General features: G+C 40.2%; 1 protein-coding gene across 21 annotated transcripts in view; it reads left to right on the forward strand.

Moving 5' to 3' along the window:
* Positions 1 to 14,763, forward strand: part of ST7 (suppression of tumorigenicity 7) — a 280,933-nt gene that overhangs the window by 158,643 nt on the left and 107,527 nt on the right. For all 21 annotated transcript variants that reach the window (XM_055283772.2, XM_063642153.1, XM_055283770.2 and 18 more), the window contains one exon: positions 13,376 to 13,535. In XM_055283772.2, the coding sequence (XP_055139747.1) occupies positions 13,376 to 13,535 (160 nt within the window). The remainder of the gene's footprint in view (positions 1 to 13,375; positions 13,536 to 14,763) is intronic.

Consider the following 14,763-nt stretch of genomic DNA (forward strand, 5'->3'; position numbering starts at 1 on the left):
AAGCAATGGGGAGAATCAGGGATTGTTGACGTGAAAGGACTTTGGTCATTCATCCCTAAGCCATTCATTTTTCAGAGGAGAAAATCGAAACTAACAGAAGAAACAAAAGGAAATGTTTTGTCTTAGCTCATGTGGTTAGTTTGTAGCAAAACCAGGCCTAGAACCTAAGTCTTCATGTTCCTACCTTAATATTCTTTTTTTTCTTTCAAAGCTTGTTTATTTTTATTTTTAAATTTTTATTTCAATAAGTTTTTGGGAAACAGGTGGTATTTGTTGAATAAGTTCTTTAGTGGTGATTTCTGACATTTTCGTGCATCCATCCCCCAAGCAGTGTACACCATACCCAATGTGTAGTCTTTTATCCCTCACTGCCTTCCCACTCTTTCCTCCTCTGAGTCTCCAAAGTTCATTGTATCATTCCTATGCCTTTGCGTCCTCATAGCTTAGCTCCCACTTATGAGTGAGAACATACTTTTGGTTTTCCATTCCTGAGTTACTTCACTTAGAATAATGATCTCCAATTCCACCCAGATTGCTGCAAACACCATTATTTCATTCCTTTTTATGGTGGAGTAGTATTCCATGGTGTGTGTGTGTGTGTGTGTGTGTGTATACATACACACATACCACATTTTCTTTATCCACTTATTGATGAGCATTTGGGCTGGTTCCACATGCTGCTGTAAACATGCATGTGCGAGTATCTTTTTTGTATAGTGACTTGTTTTCCTCTGGGTAGGTAGCCAGTAGTGGGATTGCTGGATCTCAGTAGATCTACTTTTAGTTCTTTAAGGAATCTCCAGTGTTTTCCATAGTGGTTGTACTAGTTTACATTACTAGTTTACATTCCCACCACCAGTATAAAAGTGTTCCTTTTCACCACATCCATGCCAATATCTATTATTTTTTTACTTTTTTATTATGGTCATGCTTGCAGGAGTGAAGTGATACTGCATTGTGGTTTTGATTTGCATTTCCCTGATCATTAGTGATGTTGAGCATTTTTTTCATGTTTGTTGGCCATTTGTATATCTTCTTTTGAGAATTATCTATTATTCATGTCCTTAGCCCACTTCTTTTTTTTTTTTTTGAGACGGAGTTTTCGCTCTTGTTGCCCAGGCTGGAGTGCAATGGCACAATCTCAGCTCACTGCAACCTCTGCCTCCTGGGTTCAAACAATTCTCCTGCCTCTGTCTCCCAAGTAGCTGGGATTACAGGCATGTGCCACCGTGCCTGGCTAATTTTTTGTGTTTGTTAGAGACAGGGTTTCACCATGTTGGCCAGGCTGGTCTGGCCAACTTCTGACCTCAGGTGACCCACCCGCCTCGGCCTCCCAAAGTGCTGGGATTGTAGATGTGAGCCACTGCACCCAGCCCTTAGCCCAGTTTTTGAAGGGATTTTTTTTTTCTTGCTGATTTATTTGAATTCCTTGTAGATTCTGGATATTAGTCCTTTCTCAGATGTGTACATTGTGAAGATTTTCTGCCACTCTGTGGGGTGTCTGTTAATTCTGCTGATTATTTATTTTGCTGTGCAGAAGCTTTTTAGTTTAGTTAAGTTCCATCTATTTATCTTTGTTTTTGTTGCACTTGCTTTTGGGTTCTTGGTCATGAAGTCTTTGCCTAAGCGAACGTTTAGAAGGTTTTTTCCAGTGTTATCTTCTAGAACTTTAATGGTATCAGGTCTTAGATTTAAGTCTTTGATCCATCTTGAGTTGATTTTTGTATAAGGTGAGTGATGAGGATCTAGTTTCATTGTTATACATGTGACTTGTCAATTATCCTAGCACCATTTGTTGAACAGGGTGTCTTTCCACACTTTATATTTTCGTTGTGCTTTGTCCAAGATCAGTCGACTGTAAGTATTTGGCTTTATTTCTCGGTTCTTTATTCTGTTTCATAGGTCTATATGCCTGTTTTTATACAAGTACCATGCTATTCTGGTGACTGTGGCCTTACAGTATAGTTAGAAGTCAGGTAATGTGATGTCTCCAGATTTGTTCTTTTTGCTTAGTTTTGCTTTGGCTATGCAGGCTCTTTTTAGGTTCCATGTGAATTTTTTGATTTTTTTTTTCTAGTTCTGTGAATAATGATGGTGGTATTTTGATGGGAATTGCATTGAATTTGTAGATTGCTTTTGGCAGTATGGTCATTTTCTCAATGTTGATTCTACGCATCCATGAGCATGGGATGTGTTTCCATTTGTTTGTGTCATCTGTGATTTCTTTCAGCAGTGTTTTGTAGTTTTCCTTGTAGAGGTTTTTCACCTCCTTGGTTAAGTGTATTCCTAAGTTTTTTTTTTTTTTTTTTTTTTTAGCTACTGTAAAAGCGGTTAAGTTCTTCATTTGCTTCTCAGCTTGGTTGCTGTTGGTGTATAGCAGGGCTGCTGATTTGTGTACATTAATTTTGTATCCTAAAACTTTGCTGAATTCATTTACCAGTCCTGGGAGCTTTTTGAATGAGTTTTTAGGGTTTTCTAGGTATATGATCATGTCATCAGCAAGCAGTGACAGTTTGACTTCCTCTTTACCGATTTGAATGCCCTTTATTTCTTTCTCTTGTCTGATTGCTGTGGCTAGGATTTCCAGTACTATGTTGAATAGAAGTGGTGAAAGTGGGCATCCTTGTCTTGTTCCTGTTCTCAGGGTAAATGCTTTCAACTCTTCCTTGTTCAGTATAATGCTGGCTGTGGGTTTGTCAGAGATGGCTTTTATTACCTTAAGGTATGTCCCTTCTATGCCTATTCTTTTGAAGAGATAAATAAAATTGATAGACCATTAGTGAGATTAAGCAAGAGAAGAAGGGAGAAGATCCAAATAAACTCAATTAGAAATGAAATAGGAGATATTACAACCGATACCACAGAAATACAAAAGAGAATTCAAGGCTACTTTGAACCCCTTTACATGCATAAACTAGAAAACCTAGAGGAGATGGGTAAATTCCTGGAAATATACAAGCATCCTAAATTAAACCAGGAAGAAATTGAAAGTCTGAACAGACCAATAACAAGCAGCGAGATTGAAATGGTAATTAAAAAGTTACCAACAAAAAAAAAGTCCAGGACTAGACAGACTCACAGCTGAATTCTATCAGACATTCAAAGAAGAATTGGTACCCATCCTATTGACCATTGACCCCATTCCAAAAGATAAAGAGAGAACCCTCCCTAAATTATTCTGTGAAGTCAGTATCACCCTAATGCCCAAACCGGGAAACAATATGACAAAAAAATAAAACTACAGATCAATATCGCTGATGAACATAGATACAAAAATCCTGAGTAAAATATTAGCTAATTGAATCCAACAGCATGTCCAAAAAGATAATCCACCATGATCAAGCGGGTTTCATACCAGGGATGCAGAGATGGTTTAACATATGCAAGTAAATAAATGTGATACACCACATAAACAGAATTAAAAACGAAAATCACATGATCATTTCAATAGATGCAGAAAAAACATCTGACAAAATCCAGCATCCCTTTATGATTCAAAACCTACCTTAATATTCCTAAATAGAGTGAGGCATCTTCAGACTGGGAAAATGCTTGGTAAATTCTTACTAAATATGTGCCCAAAACATGGCAGTCTTTTAGCATATATGTTTTGTGGGAGGGAGAAGGGGAAGGCATTACAAGTCTCCCTCTGATAATCATAATTTACATTTACAATAATATTTTAACATTTTCATTCAAAACATCTTGGAAATATTTTTTAAGTAAACAAATAGAAAAAAAGAACTTTTCTGGATACAATTTCATACTGAAACCAGTAATTCACTCTTATGCTGAAAGGTAGGCTTTTGTCTTTTGTTTGTACATTCCTCCTCTCAGGGGAGGGTCACTGAAGACTGTTACCTACTTAGATGATGCCAGGCACTGATCTAAAGCACTTTGCATGCTAACTCATGTACTCTTCCCCACAGTACAACAAGGTCATTGCTAATGGTTGTTTCCTTTTTACTTACAGGTAGGCTCAATAGGTAGAATAGGTCAGTTAGTAACCTGCCTTCGGTCACACAGCTAGCAATGGAGGACCAGGATTGGAACCCAGGCCATCTTGTGCAGGCAGCCTGCACTCTGTCACTCATTTCACTGCCTCTGTGGTCAGCTGTTTTTCTAGCCTGCTGTACAAATGGTAGGTCTGGACTTTATTCTAGCAGTAGCGTGGTGTAGATTCACAGGCTATAAATTAATTACCTCCGTGTGGGTTGTTTCCTTTCACTCTGGTAAGCTGGGCCTAATGGTTGTTTTCCTTTTTAACTCAAAGATGGGGAAGCCCCAACAGCAATAAAGGGATTTCCCTAGAGCCTGGCCGCGTCTGCAGATCTGGGCTGGTGAGGTTTTCTGTGCCTCTGCTGAACCGGATGATCATTGCTGGGCTATCTTATGGTACGTTTGTCTTGCAGCATTCTCAGGAAGCAGAGGATGCTTCCGACTGATAGGAAACTTTGAGCAAAGGAAAACCTCTCCTGTAGGAACATTTTAAAGGTCTCTCTCAAAATGCTGGTCTGTAGTGAGAGCTAAATAACTACAGTGTGTACAGCTTTAGGCTCCTGCTTTAGAGCTTGTTGACATGCCTAGCCTTTAGGGACTCAGCTTTGCCAGGCCTCGAAATGAACCCAGGGTAAGGTTTCTATTCCGCCACTATCCTTTTCTGCTGAGTGCATTTCAGGGAGAGGCAGCATTGAGGTAAAGGATCAGGTGCTCTGCAAAATAGCTGTGTGCATGGAAATGCTCAGCAGTTTGCTTCCTGGCCCCAGGGAGACAATTACCTAACTGCTGTCACCTAAGCAATGTTCTAGGAGCCTGCCATGGACATTTAAAGTATAGGGCTGACCCTGGGGAAATTGATTATTTGGGGGCCTCAGGATTTCTGTGCTGCAGACTAAAATTATCAAATTAAATTTGATTTCTTTGGAAAAGAGAGCTAAAAACAAAAACCCTGATATTTCCTCTGTAAAGAAAAAGTCAATTAACTGAACAGACATACAGTGTACTTAAAAATAAACAGGTGTAGATTTTATTAGATATCCCTAATACTTCTAAGTTCACAAGGTGAAAGCTAGCAATGACTTTGTTATACCATCTAGCTCACTCTTCCCTTTTAGTTCCTGTGCCTGTACCCATCCATCCAGCTTTTTCCCTTGCTTAATTTCAAGATACCCCTGTGTCTGCTTGGCACAAGCCTTCCCATCCCAGTCCAGTTCCATCCACAAGAACTGCACCTGTCATCACAGTCCAGACCTGCCAAGTTAGTCTTTTATCTGCTAGCAAAGGCATGCCCAGCCTTTGCAGGGAGTGTTTATTTCAGTGGAGAAAATCTCTGGATTTTGCCTCGCTTTTGAGAGTGGTAAGGCGGATATGTGCAGAAAATGCTCCCCTTAATTATCTCAAAATGTTGATAGAATGCATACAATTCTGTATGTTGCATTGACATTTATACATAGATTCCTATATCCCTATTAAAATGTGTGTATATTTCATTGGATATAGGGATCAATACACATTTTAATAGGATACAGGATGTGTATATGTGTGTATATGTATATAGATATACATATATGTACATATATATGTATGTGTGTGTGTGTGTGTGTGTATAACAGAGGTATTTTTAAGAGGCATCCAGAGCATAATTTTTAAAAGTCAGAATCAAGAACAGGAAATGGAGAAAATCAGAATGGTAAATAAAATAATTAGTTCATGGATTAAATGTAAAAGAAGTATGTTTTTGGGAAAGTGGTAGCAGATGACGATTGAATAGGAATGAGTTATAACAAAAGATCTATTTATTGAGTTACCACTCCATGCCAGGTGTACTATATTAAGCGCTTTGCATATATTATTTCATTTAATTCTGATTGAAATTCTGAGTGGTAGGTATGACCAGTGTCTTTATATTGCTAAGTAAAAACAGACACAAAGCACAAAGTTTAAATAATTTGGCCAAGGTTATATAGCAGTTAAATCATGAAATTTGAACCCAGATCTTTCTGACCTTGCCTTCCATCACCTCTTATTCAAAAGTAAAGGAGCGGAGTTGAAGATTACTGTCTCCTTTCATTCCTTTTTCATCCATCTCAAGAAGTTGAACAGCACTCAGGTAGCACTTTAATTGATAGGCATATGGATCACCCAAAACGATGGTGATTCTGGAACGAAGAGTGGAAAAAGACACAGGGAAACTTGATTGGGAGGGCTCTTGGGGGGTTGGGGTGGGAAGCAGCCCATAAATGTCAAGCTGTGTCATCTCTGAAGCACCTTGTCTCTTGATTCTAGAATAAAGAATGAGAGAGATGCTGTGAGGGCCAGATGGCTGGGGAGCCTGCAGACAATGAGAGGAAATAGGCTCATTTAACCTTGTCAGATTACAGCTTCTTGTGTTCACCACGGAAGTAAATGATCTTCTGCAGGAGACCCCATGTCAGGCAAAGAAAGTAGATTGATACCTGTCATGGACTGATTGTGGACATGAACATTTGGGTAGAACAGATTAATGATAAGATATGGCAAAAGTGAAGAAGGTGAATGAGCTAATGGCGGATAAAGGGACAAAACTGCCATTTTGGCTTTTTCAACTTGCATTTCAGCACAAATTGAGAGACTTGAAAGTCATGTAGTTGCAGTGTTGAGGCAGGAATGCTCAGAAGCAATCCACTTTAAATCAGTAAAGACCTAAGGACTAGGCATTCAGAAAACTTGTGACTTACCTACGAAACTTTGCTAGGTAAGGATGGAGTGAAGACTAGAATTTAAATTTCCACCACTCTGCCCTAGCATCATTCTGCCTCTCATAAGGTTTGCCTGGGAAGATGGATAGAAGCAGGGTGTAGCAGTTGATATTTTCATTTTAACAGACACACAGAAGTGGGTCAGGTAGATAAGAAGGAGAGATTGGGGAGAGGGAAAGAGAAAAGAAAAAGGAAAGGAAAGAGGGAAGAGGAAGACTGCAACCTTCTTTGGAGGAAACATTTTTTGTTTTTCTAATTGGCCATGGGTTAGGCCAGATTTGTCCAGCCTAGAACATAGACCAATACTTAGCACATTTATCATTGTATTTCATTTGTGTGATCATTTATTGTCTTCTTCCTCTTTAGAATGGAAGCATCACAAAGGCAGGAACCATGTCTGTGTTTTTGTGTACTACTGTGTATGAAATGCCAGGGTAAATAGTTAGAAAATATTTGTCAAATTCACATAAGATCCAAGGAATGAAAGAATTAACTGACTGCATCAGAATTATCTGGGAGCTTGTTTAAAATGATAGATTCTGAGCACCACCCAGACCAACTGAATTAGAATCTCTAGAGGAGGGACCTAAAGGACAGCTGGCAGGGCTTGGGATGAATGACACAGGCTGGCTTTTCCCAATTCTCAGTGGTCTCCAGGGCTTTGCTCAGGAGAGTTACCCTCCCTTTTAGGCCACGGTAGTTAATGCTGCAGTGGAAAATCTCATCCTGTGAACTTAGAGACACTGAGGTGGGGATGGACCATTGGCTATTGACCTTGAAGAGAGCCTTACTTCCCTGTGTTTTCTTAAAGTCTTGGCAACAGGTGGCCACAAAGGCGGGTGGAAGGGCAGAATGCCAGTTTACATAGCCCCCCGCAACTGTTCAGGGGAACAGGTGGCTGAGGAGGGCTTGGCTGAGATCTAGGAAGCAGGAGGCCAAGACCCACTCGGTTGCTATTCCATATTCCTAAACAAAATATACAGAAACCAAGAATGTAAAAAAAAAAGTTTTATCTGTCATGAGGAATTAGGAAGGACTTTGAAAGAGTCAATATGGTAAAAAGAATATACTTTAGGATCAAAAAAGAAACTAAAAATGTTACAGGTATTACTGTAACACATGCCAACTGCCTGGGTTTATCTTCTTAAGCCCAGATAATCCGTTTTGCCAAAAAAAAAAAACTGTTTACCACCAGATATTTTTTTTTTTTTTTTTGGAGACGGAGTCTTTCTCTGTCCCCCAGGCTGGAGTGCAGTGGCGCGATCTCGGCTCACTGCAAGCTCCGCCTCCCGGGTTCATGCCATTCTCCTGCCTCAGCCTCCCGAATAGCTGGGACTACAGGCGCCCGCCAACACGCCCGGCTAATTTTTTGTATTTTTAGTGGAGACAGGGTTTCACCGTGTTAGCCAGGATGGTCTCGATCTCCTGACCTCGTGATCCGCCCGCCTCGGCCTCCCAAAGTGCTGGGATTACAGGCTTGAGCCACCGCGCCCGGCTACCACCAGATATATTTTTGAAGACTTGGAGCAGGTGTTGATTTGGCAATCTTTCTATCTAGGAGTAGACTGCCATAAAGTTTCATATTCCTTCTTCAGTCTCTACCATCACTGTATCTATCCTCCTGTGACATCATTATCTACTTTAATTCTTAAGAAGCACTTAGCCAATTTCAAGCTTTGACATCTTTCTATTTCCCATGGGTTTAATGGTGTTGGTGTGGAATTACTAAGCTTTTGCTGTGTGGAAATCTGGAGGCATTTTTGAGTGTGATAATAGGGCATAGGGAAATTCCTGACACATGAAGTGTTTTATGTATAGAATATGCAATTCAAAAGAAGAGGAGGACTTATTGGATAGGAAGAATCTAGGCATCTTGAACAAAGAGTCTACTTTTAGGTCTGCAAGATTGACGGAAAGGCCTTGTTTATTGTTCCTTTGTCAGATTTTTGTTCCCTGCAGGTAAACATGAGACAAGTTTGAAGCTTAGGCCAGCTGGAAACCTGGGTCTCTGCCCCCAGCTCCCAGCCCCAGTGCTCCTTGGTTATCCTCTCTGCTTCTGTCAAATAATAATGAAGGAGCTCACTGGGCATTGGTAACTGGGTCCTTGCCAAATGGATCTTTGTTTTAAATATGATCTGGGCCCCGAGTATAGCTTCTGGCCCTTCTGCCGTGTAAGATATAGGTCCAAACCACTTCCTCAGCCCTCTCATTCCCAATTCCATCCCCACCTCCCTTATTCCCAGAAGATAAACCTAACCTGCACCTCCTCTGAGATCAGTGTCACCCAGTTTTTATCCGGTTATTGCCTTCTAACCTGGGAAACAGCTCATATCACACTCTACTTTCCAAAATAGAATGTCTCCCGCTATTCATTCTTCTTTCTTTCTTCCTATCTTAGAGCAAGAAGTGAGAAGTGGTACGTTATTTATTTTTTTTTGAGACAGAGTCTCACTCTGTCACCCAGGCTGGAGTACAGTCCCGCGATCTCAGCTCATTGCAACTTCCGCCTCCCAGGTTCAAGCAATTCTCCTGCCTCAGCCACCCAAGTAGCTGGGATGACAGGCGCCCACCACCACGCCTGGCCAATTTTTTATATTTTTGTAGAGACAGGGTTTCACCATGTTGGCCAGGCTGGTCTCGAACTCCTGACCTCAGGTGATCTGCCTGCCTCGGCCTCCCAAAGTGTTGGGATTACAGGCATGAGCCACCGCTCCCGGCCGGTAGGTTACTTTTTAAAGGCAGAATGGATGCGCTTCCTACTTGGCATCATGTCTCTGGGTAATTTGTACTCTTTCCCACCATCGGTTTCTCTCTTTCCACTGGATTTTTTTCCCCTAACACAAATATGTGTGAACCTCTTTTTCATAAAAAACAAAATGAACACAAAACCTTTTATTGATCCTTCTGTTTATTTAGACAATCTCCCGTTATATCAACCAGGCCAGCCCTTATCATCCATCCAGTCAACCTTCCAACTATCCTTCCATTCAGTCTTCTATTCATCCCTCCCTTTCTCTCTCCATCTCTTCATCCAACATCAACTGAATGCTTACAGTGATCTTATTTTACACATTAGAAAACTAAGCCCCAAGGAATCAAGAAAAGCAACCAAGGTCACATAGCCCAGCTATCTAGTTTAAAGGGGTTTTACCTTTAAACTAAATGGTAAGGTCCCTGTTGACTTCCTAAATCCCAAACCCGCTTGATACTTTTTAGTTCTCATCTTACTTGACCCTCTCAGGGGCGGAGCATGAATAGGAAAAAAGCGCAGGAGAGGTTAAGTGTTTAAGATTATGAAATGCATATTTATATTTTAATTTTTTGGTTATCTGTCAGACCAAAAACTGTTTTGTTCCACTGTGACAGGCCCACTGAGCTACTAGCAAGTCCAAGAAGTGCTTTTAAAATCTAAATTTGTTTATGAGAGCTTTGCTGTTTGCATTGTAGGTATGCACCAGGGAAAAGAATTCAAAGTGACACCAAATATGTGCGCATTAAATAACACCATCTGCCCATTTGGATCCGTGCAGCTCTTTTAAAATACTGTGAGGTGCTCGCCCAAAGCCTGACATGTTTCAGGATAAGGGAAAGACTTTTATGTTAAGACCCTAGATGAGGACACTGTTTGAAGTTTCAGAAGGCTTTGAGTTCTTCCCTTCTTTCTTTCCTAGTTGTTCATTCAATATTTATTAGAAGGATGGGGTCCTTTTTTATTCTAGTGTCCCCTGTACACAGCTGAGGTCCATCTTTATGCTTGTGTTCTCTGTACACAGTAGGGGATGTACTATTGCAGTGATATGACAGACCTGAGAAGGCCTTTCTTTTCCTCCCCAAACAGCTGCATGAATAACCCAGTCTTTACTGAGGTCTATTATTACCTCATTAGAAATACTGGGTGGAAGGTCTATCACCTATTACAAAGCAAATGTGCAGTTAATACGAGTCGTTTTTAACCTAAGGATAAATAATCTGGTCCCATTTGATAGACTACTACTTCTGAATTGGTTTTTATAACTAGGAAAGCACAGAGGGACAGTGTCAGAGGGCACTTGGAAGTAAAGATTTGAAAAAAGGAATGATAGGCTACATCTGTCTGTTTACATGAGGCAAGGGAGCTATAAAAATCTTGTTATAGGGCCTTGGTAAGATAGTGACAGACAGTAGGGGCTTCAGGCTAAGTGACTATTTAATCAGCTCTGTGACTTTGGTCAGTTCATTGTACCTTGATGGGTAGTTCTCATTCTGCATCTGTAAGTGGACTCTACATAGTCCTTTAAGGTCCTTTTTAGTGCTGACACTTTATGGTTCTGCTGGAAGAACTGAGAAATCTGAAGAAACCCAGGGTTTGTGTGTGTGTGACGGGTACAGGCATGCCAGGAGCCTGTGAGAGGTATTATGGATCTGTGACATAGACTTGTAGTGGCAGGGGCCAAGTCTGTAATCCTGGAGCACTGCTTGTGATTGGTGTGGAACATCTAGTGCTGTGTGATGGAATCAATGAACTAAGGACTGGCAGGTGCTCCAGCAGCACAATATAGAAAGCAGAAAAATGACTTGGGGCACAGAATTTTCTGGGTCCTTTGGAGTCTTACTTCTCTTCTAATAAAGGCAAAGCCATGAATCTATTGAGGGCCTTGTTGAGTGGTCAGGATTGTACAGTGAGCAGTACCCTTTGTCATGACGATTTCCAGTACTTTCTACCAACTGTCTAGTAACAGGCAAATGCTGTAGTAACCTGAATTATAGACTGGCATAAAGAGGGGTGCCTCATGGCAGCATGTGAGGTGTGCTGCCCATGGGAGGGATGTGCATCGTTGACATAGTAAATGGCAGCTTTGCTATTACTTTTGAAAACCAACTGCAGCAGGCACTGACTTAGGTGTCTTACATGGGGTTAGTATGGAAATTCAGGACCCTTGAGATAAATAATAAATATGATTTCCACTTACAGTTGAAGACACCGACGTTCAGATAATAACTCACCTGGGGTTATAGACTCCCTTCTAGATCCATGGTGTGTAAATTTATCATTCCTGAGCTTTCTTCCTTTATGCAAAATCCCATTCCTAGTGATTCCAAATGTTACAGATTAGTCTTGTCCTTTCTTAACTTGATAGTGTGTTCTCCCCTCTCTGCCCAGAGAAAATACTTGGATGTTTTATGTGATAATTCACGATAGGTTGAGCACTTTAAAAATCTGAAAATCCGAAATCTTAAGTGCTCCAAAATCTGAAACTTTTTGAGTGCTGACCTGACACTCAAAGGAAGTGCTCATAGGAGCATTTTGGATTTTGGATGTTTGGATTGGGGATGCTCAGCCAGTGTGATACACATATTCCAAAATGTAAAAATATTCAAAATCCACCACATTTCTGGTTCCAAGCATTTCATTTAAGGGATACTCAACCTATAGTCAGAAAGAGTAACTCCCTGGGATTAAATCAAGGTGCCCTATTATAGGATTGGAAACATTTCATTTGAATGATACTTCCTTCTGGTCATTCATAAATGTTCCTTATATCTTTTTAGAAATCTTTAATAGAACAAAACAGAAAACATCAGTTTTAAAATTATAGCCCAAAGTCCATTCCAGAGTAGATAATCTTGTTTTTATGGAATAAGAAAGGGTAAAGGGAGTTCTATGTTAATTGCACATTTTATGTTATAAAAATGTAGCTATCCTATGAGACTCTGGGATATGATTGATTCTTAAATGTCTTCTGTGGAATGATTTGTGACTGCCTAAGGAAACCCCCAATCAGGGAGGAGAGACAAAGATGTGGGAGAGAACCGCTTTGAGCAGTGGTAGGAAGTGTTCACTGTAGAGAGGCAGAGAGCCCAGGTAAGAAGGGTTGGGGGAGGTCACTTGCTTTTCCAGTGTTTAGGAGGTCCTGACTTCAGTCTAATCATGTAAGCATCATTGTTCTTTCATTACTGAAAGTTATTTCTTTTCCCTTTTGTAATTCACAGTGCATAGCAGTTAGTAGGCTTGTGAACTAGGAAACATTAATGGTATACAACAGATGCTTGTGTTTATAAAGCACTTCTCTGCAAGTGGAATAATGCTGAACCTCAGTGGCTGGGTGCTATCCATGTGGGAAATGGGATACAGCTCATTCTTTTGTTCTGTGAAACCAGTATTTCCTTAAGGAGATCTTACCAAGCACCCCCGCTCCTTCCTGCCCCGCCCCCACCTCAATTTTACTCTTAAGCATTTTACAGAGGTATGGTTTTTATCAGAATATAAAGTGCAAAGAACTGGAATATTTCATAAGCCGTATTTCAAAAACTGACTTATTTATATACATTTCCAGAATTGTCTTTCAGCTGTGGTGATTTTGTTATTTGAATATTATATATAAATTTGGAGAAAAATTATATTGAGCAGTTCTTAACAGTGTTCTTTTATCCATGATTGATGTTATAGTTTTTTGAAACTAGCATTAAGCAGAGAAAACCACATTGAGAATTTTAAATGTTATTATTAATTTTATTAAAATCTAATTTTTAGAATAAACAGTTTTTGAAATAAAATGTACTTAAGGTGGAATTAGTAAATGTAACATGTTTTATGGGCATGTGTACAGAAGTCATAAATGATAACAGGGACCATAAACAAGTTTATTTTTCTGTTCTAGATATTTGAATGGTGGTATTTTCGCAAATATGGAACTTCATTCATTGAACAAGTCTCAGTAAGCCACTTGCGCCCCCTTCTGGGAGGGGTTGACAACAACTCTTCCAACAATTCTAATTCCAGTAACGGGGACTCAGATTCCAATAGGCAAAGTGTCTCAGGTATGGAATTTCCTTCAGTTTGCAATATTTGCTTACTCTTACTAAATTATTATTGTTACTCATACTAAGAGAGTAAGAATGTTGTTATTTAAACATTAGGCTTCAGAGAAAAATGCAGTTCATTTTCTCATGGAGTTGACAACCTGTATCAGAGAAGGAGGGTATAAACATCCTAGGGAAAGGAAATGCTTATTAATTTTACCCTCTTTTTTTTTTTATGTGAGAGTCTTGCTCTGTCACCCAGGCTGGAGTGCAGTGGCATGATCTCGGCTCACTGCAGTCTTCACCTCTTATGCTCGGGTGATCCTCCTACCTCTCAGCCTAGCAAGTAGCTGAGACCACAAGTGTGCACCACCATGCCTGGCTAATTTTTGTATCTTTTGTAGAGATGGGGTTTTGCTATGTTGTCTAGGCTGGTCTCAAACTCTTGGGCTCAAGTAATCTGCCCGCCTTGGCCTCCCAAAGCGCTGGGACTACAGGTGCGAGCCACTGTGCCAGGCTAATGTTATTTTTTCCCATTTGACTTAACCAGTGGTCATTTAGGTCAGTGTTCCCAACCTGATGCTATAGCTTCCTTGTCCATAGTTTCTCAAACCTCAGTGAATAGATTCATTTTCTTCTATGATAATTGCAGAATCCTCTGTCTAACTAGATCTGATCACATCACTCCTCTGCTTAAAAGGTATCATTGGTTCCCATTCCACTGAAGATAAGGCCCAGATTCCAGATTCCTTAGCACGGCATGAGCTGCTTGGCAACTTTGGCTTCTGTCACAATCCAGTCCCTTTCCCATATGTCCTGTTTTCTAGTCACATGAAGCCAATTTTTATTTCTTGAACATGCCATGTTTCTCATGACGCTCTGCCTACAAGTCTCCCTTTTCCCTTATTCATCTGTCCAAATCACTATCCAAATCAAATGTCACCTCCCAGGAAGCTTCTCTGATAGTCTGTACACTATCTCTGTACTTCTGTTAATCTTTAATATTTTTACCTTTAGCAACACATCAAATTACATTGTAATTTTTAAGGTATGGCTTTATTGTAGTATCTCTAGCATCTTGCAGTGTCTACTATTTCTTTGAAACAAAGCCGCTGTTACAGCACTGAGAATAGCATCAACATTCGTATAAAGAATAAGGCTTAATCAAGGCATCCACTAAGAGAGACAGCAAAATAATACGAACAATGGGAAGCGTATGAACTCTTCATTGCATTGAGAAATGATG

The sequence above is a fragment of the Symphalangus syndactylus genome, chromosome 6 (assembly GCF_028878055.3).
Source record: "Symphalangus syndactylus isolate Jambi chromosome 6, NHGRI_mSymSyn1-v2.1_pri, whole genome shotgun sequence".
NCBI classification, from domain to species: domain Eukaryota; kingdom Metazoa; phylum Chordata; class Mammalia; order Primates; family Hylobatidae; genus Symphalangus; species Symphalangus syndactylus.